This window comes from Salvelinus fontinalis, chromosome 33, assembly GCF_029448725.1.
Source record: "Salvelinus fontinalis isolate EN_2023a chromosome 33, ASM2944872v1, whole genome shotgun sequence".
NCBI lineage: Eukaryota > Metazoa > Chordata > Actinopteri > Salmoniformes > Salmonidae > Salvelinus > Salvelinus fontinalis.
Window position 1 is genome coordinate 9,790,762 of NC_074697.1, and position 22,661 is coordinate 9,813,422.

At 44.8% G+C, this 22,661-nt stretch overlaps 1 protein-coding gene across 4 annotated transcripts in view; it reads right to left on the minus strand.

The window, feature by feature from the left end:
• LOC129832544 (stromal interaction molecule 1-like) overlaps positions 1-22,661 on the minus strand; it is an 80,719-nt gene that overhangs the window by 49,481 nt on the left and 8,577 nt on the right. For all 4 annotated transcript variants that reach the window (XM_055896688.1, XM_055896689.1, XM_055896686.1 and 1 more), the window contains exons 3-6: positions 14,360-14,490; positions 7,431-7,545; positions 4,560-4,668; positions 4,346-4,461 (exon numbers count right to left, since the gene is read on the minus strand). In XM_055896688.1, the coding sequence (XP_055752663.1) occupies positions 4,346-4,461; positions 4,560-4,668; positions 7,431-7,545; positions 14,360-14,490 (471 nt within the window). The remainder of the gene's footprint in view (positions 1-4,345; positions 4,462-4,559; positions 4,669-7,430; positions 7,546-14,359; positions 14,491-22,661) is intronic.

Here is a 22,661-nt window from a genome sequence, read left to right on the forward strand (position 1 = left end):
CCATCGTAGGGCCTTGTAAAGGGACAAGATCTGAGCTAACACATAGCATGATCTCTTAGCAAGCACAGCACTTATGTCCTGGAGGGAAACAAAAGAGGAAGTGAAGTGTCAGCTAAAGCCTGGGCCTGGCATCTCTCTATACTGGCGCATAGAGGGCGTGCCAACTTACAAACAAGCCTTACACACTAAGCTCTCTCAGCTGGCTGTTATTGACAAGGAACAAAAGACCTCCCTTCGCCTCACAGAAGAACAACCTCCACGCTGACACAAGGCTTCCTTTCGTGTCACCGACATAGGTTATTGATGTAGAGTAATGATGCATGGTAATGTGCTCATTAGGCCAGCAATGTTTTCTTGCCCTCTGTCATCAGTCAAGAGCTGTGTGTGTGGGCTCTTGTAGCCTTGCCTACACAATCCAGTACAAACACAGTTGGCCATTAACAGCAGAACTTGGCCGGATAGTGAAGAACATTTATGACTAGACTGGTGTCAGACCAGTGTTACAGCAACAAGGTGAACCACATGAGAATGGCCTAGGCTTTTCCCTTATAAAGCTCTAGGGCAGGGGTCCCCAATCACACTCAGCCCTGGGCCGATTATCCCTTGAGCAGATGTTCGGGGGCCAGAACATAGTTCTAAATCATTTGTACGCTGCATATGTACCACTATAATCCCAAACAGATATAGTATTTGATCAAAACTGAGAAATTTCAAACCTCGATTACAATGGGATACGATCACATATCCCTCTATTTATTCATGGGAATACTTGGGAACAGATTTTCCTAAATTAAAAATCACTATGCTGATTTGCTATTGATTTTACAGTCTTATGTCCAACACACAGGAGAGACAACATGGTTTCTAATATTAGTATTATCTAATATACATCAGGCCAATCATCTGTTCCCTCCCGCAGGAAAACAACTCCCTCTCGCATTGCTGACATGATATTGAATTTCAGCGTCTTCGCTATCCATTTGTCTTGGGTCTGCAGCATTAGAATTCAACTCTTCGTCTGTGGAAGACCAGACACTGCAGAGAAATATCTGATCCCTATGGACATCCTCAACTAAATCATTTGCATCTCCTGTTGCTACAGTTCAATTACTGGTAGTTGAATACAACCAGTTCAACACACAAACAGGCACAGGTAACTGCCAGAATAAAACGGGTAACTGCCAGAATAAAACGGGTAACTGCCAGAATAAAACGGGTAACTGCCAGAATAAAACGGGTAACTGCCAGAATAAAACGGGTAACTGCCAGAATAAAACGGGTAACTGCCAGAATAAAACCGGTAACTGCCAGAATAAAACCGGTAACTGCCAGAATAAGGAAACCTTTCAGTAAATGAGGGATACAAAGTATATTGAAAGCAAGTGTGGTTCCTGATTTAAATAGGCAGTTAACATTACATCATGCTTATGGTCACGTATAAAAGTACCCAGTACTATGGCTAGAAGAGATCTCAGTGACTTTGAAAGACTGGTCTCATTAAGGTGTGTGTGTGTCTCAGTCACCAGATCTCAACACAATTGAACACTTGTGGGAGATTCTGGAGCGACGCCTGAGACAGTTTTCCACCACCATCAACAAAAAAACACCAAATGATGTCATTTTTGGCAGATAGCTAGAGGAAAAGACCTACGGCTAACACAATCCATTAGCTTTTTCTTTGTCTGAAAACACGTCGCTGATTAGCAGGAATGTTGGCTAGAAAGTCCAAAGTGACAGGTCTAACTGACCATTAGACTGGGAACGACTTGGCTCAAACCGGTCTTTCTCGGTTCTCCTTCAGGTGAACAGTCCAGTTGCATCTAATAGGTTGTGAAAAAGGGCTGTGGAACGGGTCCACTTTGATAAATGCGTCAGCCATTAAGACAAGGAGAAGTGTCCATTTTTGATGGGGCCCATTGTGAAATGTGTCTTAAAGTGCTGCTGCTGTGCACAGCCAGTCTGTGGGACTATCAGCAGGACCTGTGGCTTTAGGCTCAGGCTGTCATCTCCAGACGACCTCTCTTCCTCCAGCTGAGACTCTTCACTAAACACACGCACAATGATACATGCCAGACACAGACCCCTAACTCTCCCTTATCCTGCTGCAACCTTCCTATAAAACAACCCAAATCCCCCCCCCCCCCCCAATCCCCTCCCCCTGACTCTATCTTTCCCCTCTCTGCACAGTGTCCTCTTCTTTCTCTAGTATGGAGAGCAGAGCAGACAGAACTTCAAGGCCAGAGGAAGGACTAGGGCGCATTCATATTCTGGTTTCCTTACATAATCTCACCAGGGATTCTTGTTCTACACCCAAAAATATACATTTATTAGATATTTTTTTAAACTGGGGAAAAACAGAGAAAACGGAATCAGGCAGAAAACACAGTCTTGTATAACTAACCTTGTGGGGACGCACAATTCAGTCCCATTCAACATCTTATTTTCCCAAATTGTTGTTTGTTGACTATTCTTGTGAAGACTATTGGTCCCCACAAGTATAGTGAAACACACGTGCACACACACACACTGCAGCCCCAGAATGTGAGACATCAGGTTCTCCTTCCCTCCCCAGAGCTAACCCACTGGTACGATTCCCAGGAACCACCTCGTCTGGTGGTGACATGACATCAGCAGGTTCTCCCAAGCCCCAGGGCCAGTCTGACAGGAATGACCAACATACATTTCCAGTAGGAAAACAAAAACGGGGGAAACTGGTGTGTCTACCAACCACTGATACAGCAGCAGCCTCTGGGGCTGTTACAACATGCTGAACTATGTCACTGTGAGATAGCTGTCAGCAACCAACTGCTGCGTGTTTCCTGCTTCACCAGGCCCAGGGTTGCTGTGGGAACGACAAATCATGCTCCACATAACTACAACGGGCACATTCTGTTTCCTGTCCTGTCTAACGGCTTTCACACAGTGCAGGTGCTTTTAACTCCATAACTGGTAGGACTTAGTGCCAGGTTAGGATATGCACCTCGTTAATGAAAGTGTGCACAAGCAAGAGACCGTTGTTTGGTTAGCAATGTTCCTGTATCACTCATGTGATTGCAGAGTTGACAAACCAAATGGCCACTGGATTGAGGAAAATAATCCTGATCTCATTCTGCCAGGTAGGCTACTTTGGAGTTAACATTTAATTGAGAAGGTTTTTGGGAAAGCCTTTCCATCTCTACCAGAAGATAGTTATCATTAGCATCATCGCTAACGGCTACACAAAGTAGACACACACAGACAGGGGAATTCCTGTGTTTCAAAAAGTTACAGGAATATATGATTCACTGATGCATTTTGTTTTATGATTATCTTGGGCAAATTCGTTTCTAATAAGTTCAATACATTTATTATTGAATTCCATTTTAATGTCTGGATTCAATGATTCTGTCCACAACAGCAATTTTATAGGGCACTAGAGGTGTGGTGTGTTTGTCTCAGTGCGCCAGAGGTGCGATTTTATAGGGCCCTAGAGGTGTGGTGTGTTTGTCTCAGTGCGCCAGAGGTGCGATTTTATAGGGCCCTAGAGGTGTGGTGTGTTTGTCTCAGTGCGCCAGAGGTGCGATTTTATAGGATCCTAAAGATGTGGTGTGTTTGTGTCAGTGTGCCAAAGGTGTGTGCCTAGTATACAGAGTAGCTCAGCCTGAGCATCAACTCACTTCCTCTTCAATAGTAATGCTCTCTCTCTGCTGAGGCTGGAAAAGCTTGTGGTATGGCACACAGAGCACTACAGAATAGCCTTTCTAAAGAAGACTTCACTTACTTTAGGGGAAACCATGGTGGTTTCTGGCCTCAGAGTAACCCTGGTGATACTCATGAAATTATGTTATTTATCAGAGGACATTGTAGCAGAATTGAAATGGATCATACTGATTCACTGTATTCTATGCTGCAGCAAGAAGGCTGACTGCAGGTAGTCCAAATGATTAACTAAAACATATAGGGGGAGGGGCTTATTTCTTATTTTTGTTCTATGTTATTTTTAGTATTACATTGTTCTTGGTTACTGCATTGTTGGGTTTATAGCTTGCAATAACGACATTTAACTTGTGCATGTGACATTACAACTTGACAAGAACAGATTTACCAGCACTGCCAACCTGCTGCTTGAGACTAATGAACACATTTTGGAGTTGTTTTCCCAACTGTCTCCCTTTGGAGAGACAAACAGACCAGACACTGTTCTTCCTCTTATAATTACATTCACAAACAGTCGCTTCAGTATCTAACAGAAATCCTCTTTTATCGGTCTGGGTGAAAGTTAAACACACTACTAACGCTAACAGGTAATGTAATTGTAAAAAAAAAAAAATAATAATAATAATAATAATAATAATAATCCACTTACTGAGTGGGGCTCCAAACAACACAGTGTCCAAGGCCTTGAGCTGCAGCTTCTGAACATGGCTGCGATCCAGCATCTTCAGAATGGACACTGTCAGAGTGGCGTTCTTCACAGCCAGCCTGAAGGAAACGGACAGATTGAGACTCTACAGTGCAGTTAAAGGAAGATTGGGGGAGAATAGGAGGGTTGGTAGGAAGGACCCTGTGGGGTAACTTACCTGGGCATAATGGTACCGTTGAAGTGCATCTTACGGAAGGCGTCCACATACTGCGGCAGCTCCACGTGGGTGAGCCACAACACCACATCGTCCACTGTCCAGTTGTACACTGCAATACACAAACATGATATTACCACACTATCCTTGCTTCTCAACTCTCTCTAAAGACTCTCGTTTCAGCCTCAGTAATCTCCATCACTGGTTATATGCCAACGTTGAGGCAACGCAGACCCACACACAGAGAAAGAACATTTGACTCTGCTTTATAATTTATGAGCGTCGCCGTGAGACGAGTATATCCAAAAACCCTTATAGGTATCCTCTATCATAACACACTTAAATGTAGCTACGCACGTTGGCCATCTCTCAATAAAAGCCAGAGGAAGGGAGACGGGACTGGCAGGGAGACAGCAGCAGTGAGGTTTGTTGTGGGCTCAGGCTGACTAGCTAGCTTGGTTAATGTGCTTCTGCAGTTTCCTGGCTCCAAACCTCCACTCTGAGCACCCCCTGACAGGAAGCTGCAATGCAGAGACTCAAACACAACCAGAGAGGGAAACGGAAAGGGGGGGGGGGGGGGGGGTTGGAGAGATGGGGGACAGAAGAGAGGTAGGGAGAGGGGAGGGTGGAATGAGAGAGACAGATAAAGAGAGAGGGAGGAAGGAGGGGTAAGGGACAAAGAGTAGTGAGTGTAATGCCAGCAGGTCAAGGAGAGGGAGGCGTAGCTGGTACATCAGTGTGGATGGTTGTTATCTGTGTGTGTATGTTCTGATGAAAGGTACACTAGTCACCCTCTGCCAGGATGCTTGAGCTGCTAAGTGGTCTGCACTTCACTTGACTATGATGACATACCAACTGATACGTTTGACTACTCTGGCTGGGCAGCCTAACTGCAGAGAGGCTGAGAAAATACTCTCCATTACCTATACAGTAACCAGACAGAAAATCTAAGCTTTCAATCGATATCTAATTACTGATGATACAAATGTAAAAACAACGCAGTGCTTTAAAACAGACAGTACAAAGCACAGGGAGGCTCAGAACAGCAGGGAAGGGTTCTGATATGCAGTACCAGTCAAAGGTTTGGACACACCTACTCATTCAAGGGACTTTCTTTATTTTTACTATATTGTAGAATAATAGTGAAGACATCAACACTATGAAATAACACATATGGAATCAAGTAGTAACCAAAAAAAGTGTTAAATCAACATTTATTTTAAGATTTTATATTCCTCAAAGTAGCCAGCCTTTATGACAGCTTTGCACACTCGTAGCATTCTCTCAACCAACTTCACCTGGAATGCTTTTCCAACAGTCTTGAAGGAGTTCCCATATATGCTGAGCACTTGTAAGCTGCTTTTCCTTCACTCTGTGGCCCAACTCATCTCAATTGGGTTGAGGTCGGGTGATTGTGCAAGCCAGGTCATCTGATGTAGCACTCCATCACTCTCCTTGGTCAAATAGCCCTTACACAGGCTGGAGGTGTGTTGGTTCATTGTCCTGTTGAAAAAACAAATGATAGTCCCACTAAGCGCAAACCAGATGGGATGGCGTATCACTGCAGAATGCTGTGGTAGCCATGCTGGTTAAGTGTGCTTGTAATTCTAAATAAATCACAAACAGTTTCACCAGCAATGCACCCCCACACCATCACACCTCCTCCTCCATGCTTCACGGTGGGAACCACACAAACGGAGATCATCTGTTCACGTCATCTGCGTCTCACAAAGACACGGCATTTGGAACCAGAAATCTCAAATTTGGACTCATCAGACCAAAAGGACAGATTTCCACCGGTCTAATGTCCATTGCTCGTGATTCATGGCCAAAGCAAGTCTCTTCTTCTTATTGGAGTCCTTTATGGTGGTTTCTTTGCAGCAATTCAACCATGAAGGTCTGATTCACACAGTCTCCTCTGAACAGTTGATGTTGAGATGTGTCTGTTACTTGAACTCTGAAGCATTTATTTGGGCTGCAATTTCTGAGGCTGGGTTATCTAATGAACTTATCCTCTGCAGCAGAGGTAACTCTGCGTCTTCCTGTCCTGTGGCGGTACTCATGAGATCCCGTTTCATCATAGCGCTTGCTGGTTTTTGCGACTGTACTTGAAGAAATTTTCAAAGTTCTTGAAATTTTCCGGATTGACTGACCTTCATGTCTTAAACTATTGAATGGCCAGTTTTTTTTCTTTGAGCTGTTCTTGCCATAATATGGAATTGTACCACACAGGGCTATCTTCTGTATACCAACCCCTACCTTGTCACAACACAACTGATTGGCTCAAACGCATTAAGGAAAGAAATTCCACAAATAAAATGTCAACAAGGCACACCTGTTAATTGAAATGCATTCCAGGTGACTACTTCATGAAGCTGGTTGAGAGAATGCCAAAAGTGTGCAAAGCTGTCATCAAGGGAAAGGGTGAATACTTTGAAGAATCTCAAATATAAATATATTTTGATTTGTTTATCACTTTTTTGGTTAAATTATTCCATGTGTTATTTCATAGTTTTGATGTCTTCACTATTATTCTACAATGTTGAAAATAGTAAAACATTTAGAAGAACTCTGAAATGAGTAGGTGTGTTCAAACTTTTGACTGGTACTGTAGCTAACATGGTGTCAGTCAGCAGTGAGACCTCAAACAAGGAGGGCTGGACGGACAGAGCAGCGCTCCCTTGAGGAGAACACAGAACACAGTGTACTGACAGAGATTCATCGTCTGAGACTCTCTTATATGCACACGGATGCACTAAGTGGGGCAGCGTGCCTGGAGGGGAGACCTGTTTGTACTGCTAGCCTGTAGAGAGCAGAGACAGAACGGGAGGCTCCTGTAACACCACGGCGTTAGTTACAGCGTAGTTCCAGCACCTTTAGAACCCTTCCAGGTATTCCACAGGTCTTCCACACTGATGAACTGGTCGTCTCCGTGGAAACTGTTGTGCTTGGCTTTGGGATCGTGGTAGTTCAGGTCCTCCCTCAGGAACTGGAGGTCGCCAGGGTCACATGGAGGGAGACAGAAGGGAAGACAGAGAGCAGGTAAGAGAGAGAAGTGAAGATAGAACAGGGGAGGTATCAATCAATGCAGCCAAAAAGATTATGTGGCCTGTCACTTATAGATGGTGGAATCAAACCGTTACATCAAGGCTGAGGTAAACCTAAGAGAGTGCAAAGTGTCAGCTATAGCAGGGAAGGATAAAAAGATCTCTGTACAGCGTGCTCAGAGAATAACCAATAGAGGCATGCCCTGAGCCTTCCCCCGCCTGCAGAGTCAGACAGCTAAGCTTACTGCTGCAGACCAGGCTCACTTCACTGTGTGCACCCAGCCTTGTTACTGTAGTACAGTGTGCAGTAGAGAGGAGCCTAGCATTAATGGAACAGCCAGGAACACTATGCTTTATTCACACCACACACACTGAGAAGGGGCTAGAAAACAAATAGCCTTTTGCGACTGAATGACAGTTAAGACCTAGACATTGTCTCATCAAGTGAATGTCAATAAAGATCTATACGTTTGGCCATGTACATGTATAATATTTTACACTGAAGCTTTACTGGCCTGAGATCCTGTGATTGAATCTACAAACCTATAACTCCATTTCTAACAGCAGTGGACAATAGATCATTATTTGATGAGAAACACAAACAGGAAATCAGGTGTTCCTCTTCTCGTCTAAACACTCACCAATCTTTCAATCTAAAAGAGCCTACTCTAAGTAATATCGGACACATTAAGTGTCCAGTTCTCTTGAGCAACGACATAGAAGCACAGCAAAAGGGCTTAGATGACATGATGTTTCATCCATCGCTAGCCAGCCCCCATGCTGTTATCACTGGGAGGAAGAAGCTTGGCTGCTGTACGACACACACGCCCCCACAAAGAACATCTCAAAGAACATGGGCGCAGGACAAGCCATGATGCTGATTTTCCTTCTTCAGAGCTTAGTGTGGGTGGTTTTCACTACAGGACGGACACTCACAATCAATCAGGCAATAAATCATACCGTTTCTTTGACAATGTAGCCAGATAGATGATGTTTTAAAAAATCCTGGTCCGGTGTGTTATTTAGCTGCAACATGCTGTTTCAATCATCTCAGCTTTATATTTTTATTTAACTTGGCAAGTCAGTTAAAAACAAATTATTTTTTACAATGACGGCCTACACCGGTCCAAACCCAGACGACTGGGCCAATTGTGCGCCGCCCTACGGGACTCTCAATCACAACCGGTTGTGATACAGCCTGGAATCTTCTGTAGTGACGCTTAAAGCACTGAGACGCATTGCCTTAGACCGCTGCGCCACTTTAAACGTATGTAGTTCTGTCCTTGAGCTTGTCTATTAATGTTCTGTATTATGATGTTTCATGTTTTGTGTCGACTCCAGGAAGAGTAGCGTCTGCTTTTGCAACAGCTAATGGAGATCCTAATAAAATACAAAAAAAATGTTTAAACATGATCATAACATTTTTCTTTCTCTAAGAAGATCCCAGGCATCAGAGCTGTTTCGGTCCAAGCACTCTACATGTCTTGTTCCGCTTTTCTCAGTGTTGGCTCTGAGCCAGGACTGACACTGGAGATATGTGCTTATTTCACAGGCTGGCTGCTTCAGGGATGTCTGCAGAGCTAATGTCTCCTTCTCAAACTGCTTAGCCCCTGCAGAAGAAGCTGCAGTGGAAGACAGCTCTAGCCCAGACCAGAGCCTCCTGAGGTGGGCCTCGCCTCTATCAGCCTGGTCATGGCTGCCCTACAGGCCTCTCCTCTCCCAGCCTGGTCGCCCTACAGGCCTCGCCTCTCCCAGCCTGGTCGCCCTACAGGCCTCGCCTCTCCCAGCCTGGTCGCCCTACAGGCCTCGCCCCTCCCAGCCTGGTCGTGGCTGCCCTACAGCCCTCTCCTCTCCCAGCCTGGTCGTGGCTGCCCTACAGCCCTCTCCTCTCCCAGCCTGGTCGTGGCTGCCCTACAGCCCTCTCCTCTCCCAGCCTGGTCGTGGCTGCCCTAAAAGCCTCTCCTCTCCCAGCCTGGTCGTGGCTGCCCTACAGGCCTCTCCTCTCCCAGCCTGGTCGCCCTACAGGCCTCGCCTCTCCCAGCCTGGTCGCCCTACAGGCCTCGCCTCTCCCAGCCTGGTCGCCCTACAGGCCTCTCCCCTCCCAGCCTGGTCGTGGCTGCCCTACAGTCCTCTCCTCTCCCAGCCTGGTCGTGGCTGCCCTACAGGCCTCTCCTCTCCCAGCCTGGTCGTGGCTGCCCTACAGGCCTCTCCTCTCCCAGCCTGGTCGTGGCTGCCCTACAGGCCTCTCCTCTCCCAGCCTGGTCGTGGCTGCCCTACAGGCCTCTCCTCTCCCAGCCTGGTCGTGGCTGCCCTACAGGCCTCTCCTCTCCCAGCCTGGTCGTGGCTGCCCTACAGGCCTCTCCTCTCCCAGCCTGGTCGTGGCTGCCCTACAGGCCTCCCAGCCTGGTCGTGGCTGCCCTACAGGCCTCCCAGCCTGGTCGTGGCTGCCCTACAGGCCTCCCAGCCTGGTCGTGGCTGCCCTACAGGCCTCCCAGCCTGGTCGTGGCTGCCCTACAGGCCTCCCAGCCTGGTCATGGCTGCCCTACAGGCCTCCCAGCCTGGTCGTGGCTGCCCTACAGGCCTCCCAGCCTGGTCGTGGCTGCCCTACAGGCCTCTCCCCTCCCAGCCTGGTCGTGGCTGCCCTACAGGCCTCTCCTCTCCCAGCCTGGTCGTGGCTGCCCTACAGGCCTCTCCTCTCCCAGCCTGGTCGTGGCTGCCCTACAGGCCTCTCCTCTCCCAGCCTGGTCGTGGCTGCCCTACAGGCCTCTCCTCTCCCAGCCTGGTCGTGGCTGCCCTACAGGCCTCTCCTCTCCCAGCCTGGTCGTGGCTGCCCTACAGGCCTCTCCTCTCCCAGCCTGGTCGTGGCTGCTCTACTACTGGTTGCAGTGTTAGAGGAAGCCTGCTACGGGGAGGGTAGGCGAGGTCAGGCCACACAGGTGTCATTTTTGCAGCCCTGACTTCTCTCTGACTGAAGGAATGCCTGGACTGACCTGGCCATGCTGTGCTGCTTGTGGCTGCCTTGCCAAGCTCTCCCAGTCCCAGAGGAGGCCCAGGACACTGGTTACACAACAGAAAGGACGGGACAAGTCCCAACACTCCCAGGTGTAGACCTTACTGTGAAATGCTTACTTACAAGGCCTTAAATAACAATGCAGTTAAGAAAAAAAGAGTAACAATAACAAGGCTATATACAGGGGCCACCGGTACCAGGTCAATAGGCGGAGGTACAGGTTAGTCAAGGTAATTGAGGTAATATGTACATGTAGGTAGGGGTAAAGTGACAATGCATAGAAAGTAAACAGTGAATAGCAGGAGGGGGGGGGGGGGTCAATGCAAATAGTCTGGGTGGACATTTGATTTACTGTTCAGCAGTCTTATGGCTTGGAGGTAGACGCTGTTAAAAAGCCTTTTGGACCTAGACTTGGCGCTCAGGTACCGCATGCCGTGTGTTAGCAGAGAGAACAGTCTAACTAGGGTGGCTGTAGTCTTTGGCCATTTTTAGGGCCTTGGATGGCAGGAAGCTTAGCCCCAGTGATGTACTTGGTAGGGCCTTCTGGTCAGAGGCCGAGCAGTTGACATACCAGGCGGTGATGCAACCAGTCAGGATGCTCTCGATGGTGAGGACTTGAGGACCCATGACAAATCTTTTCAGTCTCTTGGGGGGAATATGCATTGTCGTGCCCTCTTCACAACTGTCTTGGTGTGTTTGGACCATGATAGTTTGTCGGTGATGTCGACACCAAGGAACTTGAAGCTTCTAACCTGCTCCACTACAGCCCTGTTCATTTGAATGGGGGCATGAGCGGCCATCCTTTCCTGTAGTCCACGATAACTGCCTTTGTCTTGATCACGTTGAGGAAGATGTTGTCCTGGCACCACACTGCCAGGTCTCTGACCTCCTCCCTATAGGACGTCGCATCGTTGTCAGTGATCAGGCCTACCATTGTTGTGTCGTCGGCAAACTTAACGATGGTGTTGGAGTCGTGCTTGGCCACACAGTCATGGGTGAACAGGGAGTACAGGAGGGGAATAAACATGCACCCCTGAGAGGCCCCTGTGTTGAGGATCAGCGTGGCAGATGTGTTGTTGCCTACACTTACTACCTGGGGGCGGCCCGTCAGGAAGTCCAGGATCCAGTTGCAGAGGGAGGTGTTTAGTCCCGGGGTCCTTAGCTTAGTGATGAGCTTTGCGGGTACTATGGTGTTGAACGCTGAGCTGTAGTCAATGAACAGCATTCTCACGTAGGTGTTTCTATTCTCCAGGTGGGAAAGGGCAGTGTGGAGTGCAAAAGAGATTGTGTTATTTGTGGATCTGTTGGGGCGGTATGCGAATTGGAGTGGGCCTTGGGTTTCTGGGATGATGGTGTTGATGTAATCCATGACCAATCTTTTAAAGCACTTCATGGCTACAGACGTGAGTGCTACAGGTCAGTAGTCATTTAGGAAGGTTACCTTGGAGTTCTTGGGCACACGGACTATTGTGGTCTGCCTGAAACATGTAGGTATTACAGACACTGTCAGGGACAGGTTGAAAATGTCAGTGAAGACACTTGCCAGTTGGTTAGCGCATTCTCCGAGTACACGTCCTGGTAATCCGTCTGGCCCTGCGGCGTTGTGAATGTTGACCTGTTTAAAGGTCTTACTACGGATAGTGTGATCACACAGTTGTCCGGAACAGCTGGTGCTCTAATGCATGCTTCAGTGTTGCTTGCCTCGAAGCGCCCATTGAAGTCATTTAGCCCGTCTAGTAAGGTCGTGTCACTGGGAAGCACACGGCTGGGCTTCACTTTGTAGTCCGTAATAGTTTGCAAGCCCTGCCACATCCGACGAGCGTCAGAGCCGGTGTAGTAGGTATCAATCTTAGTCCTGCATTGACGGCTTGCCTGTTTGCTGGTTCGCAGGGCAGAGCAGGATTTCTAATAAGCTTCCGGGTTAGAGTCCCCCTCCTTGAAAGCACCAGCTTTACCCTTTAGCTCAGTGCAGATATTGCCTGTAATCCATGGCTTCTGGTTGGGGTATATACGTACAGTCACTGTGAGGACGACGTCATCGATGCACTTATTGATGAAGCCAATGACTGATGTGGTCAACTCCTCAATGCAATCGGATGAACACCGGAACATATTCTAGTCTATGCTAGCAAAACAGTCCTGCAGCTTAGCATTTGCGTCATCTGACCACTTCCACATTGAGCGACTCACTGGTACTTCCTGCTTTAGCGTTTGTTTGTAAGCAGGAATCAGGATAGAATTATGGTCCCTCTCTGGTTGCACGTGACATGCTGGTAGAAATTAGGTAAAATGAAAAAGTCCTGCATTAAAGTCCCCGGCCACTAGGCGCCGCCTCTAGATGAGCATTTTCTTATTTGCTTTTGGCCTTGTACAGCTCGTTGAGTGCGGTCTTAGTGTCAGCATCGGTTTGTGGTGGTAAATAGACAGATATGAAAAATAGAAGAAAACTCTCTTGGTAAATAGTGTGGTCTACAGCTTATCAAGAGATACTCAGTCAAGCAAAACCTTGAGACTTCCTAAATATTAGATTTTGCGCACCAGCTGTTATTGACAGACACAGACCACCACCCTATGCCTTACCGGAGGCAGCTGGTAAAATAGCAATTGGTTAGGAGCCTGTAAAACAGGAGCCAACTCCTGCAGCACCATAGTAAAAACCAGCAGGGGTTTCTACTCAGTGAACTCAAGCACAGCACTACAACATGAGAAGCAGGAGGAGCACAAATCCACCACTAACTTCAATAGCAAAGTAAAAGCCATTACCGAGCAGCCATTAACTAATCTCATTATCTGTGGCCATCTTCGGAAGGAATCCCTGCTGGTGGATGACAGGGGATTAAAGTACTGATACCTTCAGGACACTTTTCTGTGACTCACATAGGCAGGTTTGGCTGGTGACATGCAGCACTACATCCTCTCCAACACATCACACTATGAAAACACCAGTAATCTATCAAATGCTATTGAAGTAGGGAACCTGGTGGTGCTACCCACCCAGTACTTCTCTGCCACGCCCACATTGTGTAGGGAACCTGGTGGTGCTACTCACCCAGTCCTTCTCTGACACGCCCACATTGTGTAGGGAACCTGGTGGTGCTACCCATCCAGTACTTCTCTGACACGCCCACATTGTGTAGGGAACCTGGTGGTGCTACCCACCCAGTCCTTTGACACGCCCACATTTTGTAGGGAACCTGGTGGTGCTACCCACCCAGTCCTTCTCTGACACGCCCACATTGTGTAGGGAACCTGGTGGTGCTACTCACCCAGTCCTCTGCCACGCCCACATTGTGTAGGGAACCTGGTGGTACTACTCATCCAGTCCTTCTCTGACACGCCCACATTGTGTAGGGAACCTGGTGGTGCTACTCACTCAGTCCTCTGCCACGCCCACATTGTGTAGGGAACCTGGTGGTACTACTCACCCAGTCCTCTGCCACGCCCACATTGTGTAGGGAACCTGGTGGTACTACTCATCCAGTCCTTCTCTGACACGCCCACATTGTGTAGGGAACCTGGTGGTACTACTCACCCAGTCCTCTGCCACGCCCACATTGTGTAGGGAACCTGGTGGTACTACTCATCCAGTCCTTCTCTGACACGCCCACATTGTGTAGGGAACCTGGTGGTGCTACTCACCCAGTCCTCTGCCACGCCCACATTGTGTAGGGAACCTGGTGGTACTACTCATCCAGTCCTTCTCTGACACGCCCACATTGTGTAGGGAACCTGGTGGTACTACTCACCCCATCCGTCTCTGACACATCCACATTGCCATTAGCATCGTCATCCATCTGCTTGTGGATACTGCGGATGGCCTCGAAGCTGAGGATGGTATTTTCATCGTAGCACCGAGGCTCATCGATGCGACAGAGCTCTGAGAGAGAAAAGACAAGTTGAACTTGAGTCAGCAGTTGTACAGGGCTCCCAACAATACCTGAACTTGGGCGGTAATTCATATATATTGTATACTGGTATACATTTTCAATAGTTTGGGGCACCCTAAAGCTACGCCACTGCTTGTAACTATAAGTAACACTATCCAAGATGTGCCAAAATAAATTATTTCCAACTCAGGGCTCCACCTATGCATTTGGTTTGCTAGCGTGCTGGCTAAGTGGCTGGCTAAGTGGCTGGCTAAGTGGCTGGCTAAGTGGCTGGCTAAGTGGCTGGTTAAGTGGCTGGTTAAGTGGCTGGTTAAGTGGCTGGTTAAGTGGCTGGTTAAGTGGCTGGTTAAGTGACTGGTTAAGTGGCTAGCTTGCAAGATCAAGCTTCTTAGAGCAGAGACAATCAATCTCCTCCTGGATCAAGATCCCTGCTGACAAAATTTGTTTTGTGTGTCAAAAGAATAATGTATATATTTTTGGGGGTTTGGAAAGAAATAACGCCCTTTGCGTGCACTGTCAGTAATACCGTATACCCCGGTATGGTGCAGGAACGTTTTGGAACCAGAATTTAGGAACCGCCCAACACCACACAGTAGGTCTAGTGTAGGGTTGTCCACAACATTTTTCCCAAATATAGACACACTCTTTTTGAATAAAATCAACTATATGTAGGCTACTGAGCTTGTCTGATGCTTTAAGCACTGCGATTCAAAATGAAGACACAAACTACTAAAGAGGGAGACAGATCAATATAGCCTACCCAGAAAAAAACTAAAAAGAAATATGTTCTCCTCCTATCCCTGCCCGCTGCTGCTGCCTTTGCAGATTCTGCCAAGGCTACACCAGCAGTCGGCAACCTTTTCCATTTGGAGTGCCAAGTTTTCCTACAATTTCTACTAATCCATGTGCCAGTTTTATATGTACATTTCTGTGGAACAGTTTCATTTCATTTATAATAAAGTCTTCATATCTCAAAATCAATGACGTGGTTAATAGCCACATAATAGCTGCTGGTGTAGCCAAAATTCTATCTAAATGAAAATGATACAAATCTAAAAGTAACTTTTATTGCTATTGCCAACTATGTAAAACTAGCCTACATAAGGCCAACAAATAAAAACATTGCAGCCTGCAGGTAGAAAATATCCTGATAAAAATAAATATCCTATAAATGACATTGGCTACGCATGGCCTGTCTGCAAGAAACTTGAAACATTGTATCAACTATTAACTTGGTATGTCCCAAAGCTAGTGCTAGCAAACTTGCAACATTGCATAAAATATTCCCCTGCCATGGACACAGTTGTAGGCTATTTGCACAAGGGATAAGAAGTAATTAGGTAGGCCTATTTTATGACTTTTCCACCAGATCAGAGCATGACATTTTTTCCCCCTTTCATGCGGGGTGGTAATCGATAGAGAGACGCAAAAAAAAATGTATCAAGTAGGCTACATTGAGGAACTACTGTCATTCTCTATGGGTGTAAAAACACACTTTGTTTACTTGCTGTTTGATGTGAATACATTTTTTCTTTAAAAAGCTCCTTTGTGATGGTTAAGACAATCAGAAATAGTATCAAATCCCCAAATGGACACATTTATAGGCCTATATTTGCATGTAGGCCAGGTAGTCTAGGCCTACTTCTATGCGTAATCAGGTGCATGTCCTTACTCAAGATTGACAAGAGCGCTGCAAAACAAAAGACAATGAATAATCTGACAACTCGTAAATGGAATGAAATAAACCACAACTTTTTTCTAACAAGTGTAGCCTCAGTTGTGCTCTCTGCAAACAACGTGTCAACGCCTACAATGACAACACTAAGACTATAATAATAATAAATCAAATAAATTAACAGAAATTACCATAACCAAACACACATTGTAGATGAGAAATGGGAAATAACAGTAAATGTACTACTGATGATACTGGTGTGCCATCCCCGCAGCCTCCGCAATGGGTTAGTCCACTCAGACAGGCCTCCGCAATGGGTTAGTCCACTCAGACAGGTATGAATCAGACAGGTGTCTCGTGTGCCATAAATTATTTTTCTAGATTTGGCACTGCTCAAAAAAATATATATTGGTCGACCAACAGCCTATTGACCAAACAAACAATCGACCAGTCAACTAAATGGGGTCAGCTCTAGTCTAGTGTCAATCAGCTTATAACACACTTCAGTTTATGGGTAGGCTAACAACAGCCAAAATGATGTCCACCTTGAAACCATCGCAAGCCATTTGTTCAAATCCACATTGTGGCCTAGGAACTTTGCTGCTCACAGCAGAAAACCACAGGGGCTATTTATAACCAGGCTGTGTTGTGGCGGGTAGCTGCTTTCTTACAACAGTGTAACCTGAGTGTTGTCAGCACATTGTTGTCAACACTCAGAATGACAAGGGTGCTGATGTTATGTCATCAATCCCAGTGCAACACGTGTGTAGGGAAGTAGAGTTCTAGTGAGGGAGAAGTCAAAGACCAGAGGGAACCATGTGTTCAAAACATCCAAATCCTTACTAGCCTAATGTTATTTTCCTTTACTTAGTATGGAATAAAGCCTACAACTAGTATTACATTTAATGAAGTGCCTTTCAATATATACCACATGGACATTTCTGTAAATAAGGTTTTATATGAATAAAAAATGAATAATAATCTGCATTTTGACATGTCCTTCGTCATATTTTTCAGACTTTCCTGGGAAGATCTAACCCCAACACGTCTTCAAGTTTTCACCATCATTGTAAAGCCCTAGTTATGTTGTTGCTTTGATTTTCCTTTCTGAAGATGATTATTTTTTTTTATGATTAGTGATTCAATTAATCCTGTTCATCATTCTAAGGTCAACCCTGTTACGTCAACTGAACTCTCATTTTTTTATATGTAAGAAACATTGAAAATATAATAGTCAAATCATAGCATTTACTCTTCTTTTCTGGTGTTAAGTGATGGAAAACTGAACATAACACCCTGTTACTAATAGATGAGCTAGAAATGTTTGAACAATGTAAAAAAAAAAGAAGAAGAAGAGGGAAGCTTGCATTGAATTGCCCTTCCCTGTTGCACAAAGCTTCCATTCCCCATATCACAAGGGGATTAATGGCTAACTTAAGATGAAAACCTCAATCCTGTTACGGTCAACCCTGTTACTTTAATGGCACGTTATTGGCATGTCCTATAGTCTTTTTGTTACCCCCTTGAGATGATAAAACATTAGAGGTTGACCGATTGTGATTTTTCAACGCCGATACCAATTATTGGAGGTCACAAAAAAGCCGATACCGATTAATCTGACAATTTTTTTATTTATTTATTTGTAATAATGACAATTACAACAATACTGAATGAACACTTTAATTTTAACTTAATATAATACATCAATAAAATCAATTTAGCCTCAAATAAATAATGAAACATGTTCAATTGGTTTAAATAATCCAAAAACAAAGTGTTGGAGAAGAAAGTAAAAGTGCAATATGCGCCATGTAAAAAAAACATTTAAGTTCCTTGCTCAGAACATGAGAACATATGAAAGCTGGTGGTTCCTTTTAACATGAGTCTTCAATATTCCCAGGTAAGAAGTTTTAGGTTGTAGTTATTATAGGAATTATAGGACTATTTCACTCTATACCATTTGTATTTCATATACCTTTGACATTGGATGTTCTAATAGGCACTTTAGTATTGCCAGTGTAACAGCATAGCTTCCGTCCCTCTCCTCGCCCCTACCTGGGCTCGAACCAGGAACACATCGACAACAGCCACCCTCGAAGCATCGTTACCCATCGCTCCACAAAAGCCGCGGCCCTTGCAGAGTAAGGGGAACAACTACTTCAAGGTCTCAGAGCCAGTGATGTCACCGATTGAAACGCTACTAGCGCGTACCCCGCTAACTAGCTAGCCATTTCACATCGGTTACACCAGCCTAATGTCAGGAGTTGATAGGCTTAAAGTAATAAACAGCTCAATGCTTGAAGCACAGCTAAGAGCTGCTGTCAAACACACGAAAGTGCTGTTTGAATGAATGCTTACGAGTCTGCTGCTGCCTACCACCGCTCAGTCAGACTGCTCTATCAAATATCAAATCATAGACTTAAATATAACATAATAACACACAGAAATACAAGCCTTAGGTCATTAATATGGTAAAATCCAGAAACTATAATTTCGAAAACAAAACGTTTATTCTTTCAGTGAAATACGGAACTGTTCCGTATTTTATCTAACGGGTGGCATCCATAAATCTAAATATTCCTGTTACATTGCACAACCTTCAATGTTATGTCATAATTACGTAAATTCTGGCAAATTAGTTCGCAACGAGCCAGGCGGCCCAAACTGTTGCATATACCCTGACTCTGCGTGCAATGAACGCAAGAGACGTGACAATTTCTCTAGTTTAATATTGCCTGCTAACCTGGATTTCTTTTAACTAAATATGCAGGTTTAAAAAAATATACTTCTGTGTATTGATTTTAAGAAAGGCATTGATGTTTATGGTTAGGTAAATTCGTGCAACGATTGTGCTTTTTTCACAAATGCGCTTTTGTTAAATCATCCCCCATTTGGCGGATTTGGCCGTCTTTGTTAGGAAGAAATAGTCTTCACACAGTTCTCAACGAGCCAGGCGGCCCAAACGGCTACATATACCCTGACTCCACTTGCACAGAACGCAAGAGAAGTGACACAATTTCTCTAGTTAAAAGAAATTGTTAGCAGGCAATATTAACTAAATATGAGGTTTAAAAATATATACTTGTGTATTGATTTTAAGAAAGGCATTGATGTTTATGGTTAGGTACATTGGTGCAACGACAGTGCTTTTTTCACGAATGCGCTTGTTAATTCACCCGTTTGGCGAAGTAGGCTGTGATTCAATGATAAATTAACAGGCACCGCATCGATTATATGCAACGCAAGACAAGCTAGATAATCTAGTAATATCATCAACCATGTGTAGTTAACTAGCGATTATGTTAAGATCGATTGTTTTTTATAAGATACGTTTAATGCTAGCTAGCACCTTACCTTGGCTCCTTGCTGCACTCGCATAACAGGTAGTCAGCCTGCCATGCAGGCTCCTCGTGGAGTGCAATGTAATCGGCCATGATCGGTGTCCAAAAATGCCGATTACCAATCGTTATGAAGACTTGAAATCGGCCCCAATTAAATCGGCAAATTCCGATTAATCGGTCGACCTCTATAATACATCTTTATGTGCTTTTTATGACAGACCGTTATATATTTTTATTTTACCAAGTTACACTACCCAAAATGTACTCTATTCGTGGAACGACCCGCCTATCTTAGCATACATTATTACACATCAGCATAATAGCACGTACATAGAGGTCTATACTTAGTAAGAAGTGTGTTCACTTTCACCTCAAGAATTCCAGCTATGCAGCCATTCCAATTCAGTTGTTTGAAAAAAAAAAGTTGTATGAATGGTGTCACATGCCGGGAGTATCTCTGGCTGTAGTCATGGTTATGAAACCATCCGGCTAGGCTGTATATTAGGTGGTGTGTCTATGCCTGCCTGGCCTGCAGTCTTCCCCTCTCTCCTGGGGGATTAGAAACCCTCTACAACAGCAGATCAACGGCCTCACTTCAACTCAGAGGAAAACATAGTTTGGTCTGAGCTGCAGTCTGCAGACATTCTGGGCTGTGTGCAGGAGGGTAACCAAGGCTGCCTCTAAGCCACAGAGATCTGCAGTGTAGCCAAGTGTCATTTCTGAAAGCTTCAATGTTCTAAGTTAAGTATACAATCTCAGGTCGAAATAATGGAGTCTTCATGATGAAACAGCAGGCTAGAAATACAGGCAAAATGGCTGAAAGAAGTCATAGCCAACAGTCCCTAAAAGGGAAAGAGCTGACCAGATAGATCAAAGAAAAGAGTCTGTGCAAAATATTTTCTCTTGTACGACTGTGTGGCTTATCCTGCCCAGAAACCTGACCAAAACCCAAATGAAATAGACTCAGTCATGGACACTCTTACTGACAGTTGTGGCTGCTTCACACGATGTATTGTTGTCTCTACCTTCTTGCCTTTGTGGTTTGTCTGTGCACAATAATGTTTGTACCATGTTTTGTGCAGCTATCAAATTGTGCTGCTGCCATGTTGTGCTGCTGCCATGTTGTGTTGTCGTTTTAGGACTATCTTTATGTTGTGTTGTCGTTTTAGGACTATCTTTATGTAGTGTTGTCTCTCGTCGTGATGGCACTCTCCGTTCGCTGGACTTTATCCTGCCAACTGTTCCAAATGTCCGAACTGAATTTGGTAAAAGGGCTTTTATGTATTCTGCGCCATCGTCTTGGAATGCCTTACAAAATACTTTTAAACTGGAAGAACTTGTCCCGATTGGTATTTTTAGATCACTGATGAATGATCTTGAGACTGATTCCCTGACCTGTCAATGTTTTTAATTTGCTGTTTTTGATTTTTGTTATACTCTTGTGAATTTTATGGTTTTTACTAGATTACTTGTAGTTTTTCATGGTGTTTGTCTGTAATTTTTGTAATGACTTGGTGCTGCCTATCTTGGCCAGGATTTAAATCTCAATGAGCCCTTCCTGGTTAAATAAAGGTTCAATAAATAAAATAAAAAGTGTGTTTTGTCCTATGTTTTTAATCTCAGTCCCCGTCCCCGCATGAGGCCTTTTGCCTTTTGGTAGGCCATCATTGTAATTAAGAATGTGTTCTTAACTGAGTTGCCTAGTTAAATAACGGTTAAATAAAAAAAATAGTGCAAGGCCTACATTAGTGCGATATCGTCATATTTCACACTAAGAAATGTGATATCAGGCATCTCCCTGTGTGATGAAATCTATCATGAGGAAGCACACAACAGCAAGTGTCCATGTGTGTTTACTTCCTGCTTGCTCTCCCATTTGCTGCACAAGGTAGCTCGTAGTATTACAACACTAGGCAAGACCAGTAAGTAACTTTCCCCGATTGGCCCATGCAGAGTGCAACTTATAGCACAGGGCAGGCAGGAGCTTCTCTGGCATGGAATCCTACTGCAGCTTTATTTATGACAAAGACTTCAAAGAAATTAAGGTAGCAAGTGCTGCACAGAAAATGGCCATTTCTCAGGCCAGAAAAGTGAAGTTATGGAATTGCATTATATCTAGCTGTCTAGCTGTAGGCAACAGCATAGGGGCAAATGATTCAACTTCTTTGGAACCACAACTGTCAAGAGCAAGCCAGCCACAGAGGCTGTGACTAGGGCTGGACGGTATACCGTATTTTACGATATACCGGTATTGATGCAGGGACCGGTTCAGGTTTTTACTTTACCTTCTAGAACAGTATTTGAATGTTGGTTTGTTAAAATGTGTTAAATGTCAATTTTTATAGTTTACTTCGCTACTGGAGTCATCTCTCTCCACTCTTTCTCTCCATGCCGCTTTCCACACAGACCTAGCCACGCCCCCCGCCACTCAAGGAGCACATTTGATGTTCCTCAACCATGAAACACTTGCATTCAGTCTGCATGGTCAGTGCAGCACATGCAACAATGTTGATGACAACGATTTATTTTATTTATTTATTTATTTATTTATATATATATTTTTTGCCTTTATTTAACCAGGTAGGCAAATTGAGAACACGTTCTCATTTACAATTGCGACCTGGCCAAGATAAAGCAAAGCAGTTCGACACATACAACAACACATAGTTACACATGGAGTAAAACAAACATACAGTCAATAATACAGTGAAAAATAAGTCTATATACAATATGAGCAAGTGAGGTGAGATAAGGGAGGTGAAGGCAAACAAAATATATATATAAATAAATTAAAAAATAAAAAGGCCATGGTGGCGAAGTAAATACAATATAGCAAGTTAAAAAAAAGAAAAAAAGTAGAGATAGTAGAGATAGAAAAAAGTAGAGATAGAAATAATGGGGTGCAAAGGAGCAAAATAAATAAATAAATAAATACAGTAGGTAAAGAGGTAGTTGTTTGGGCTAAATTATAGATGGGCTATGTACAGGTGCAGTAATATATGAGCTGCTCTGACAGCTGGTGCTTAAAGCTAGTGACGGAGATAAGTGTTTCCAGTTTCAGAGATTTTTGTAGTTCGTTCCAGTCATTGGCAGCAGAGAACTGGAAGGAGAGGCGGCCAAAGGAAGAATTGGTTTGGGGGTGACC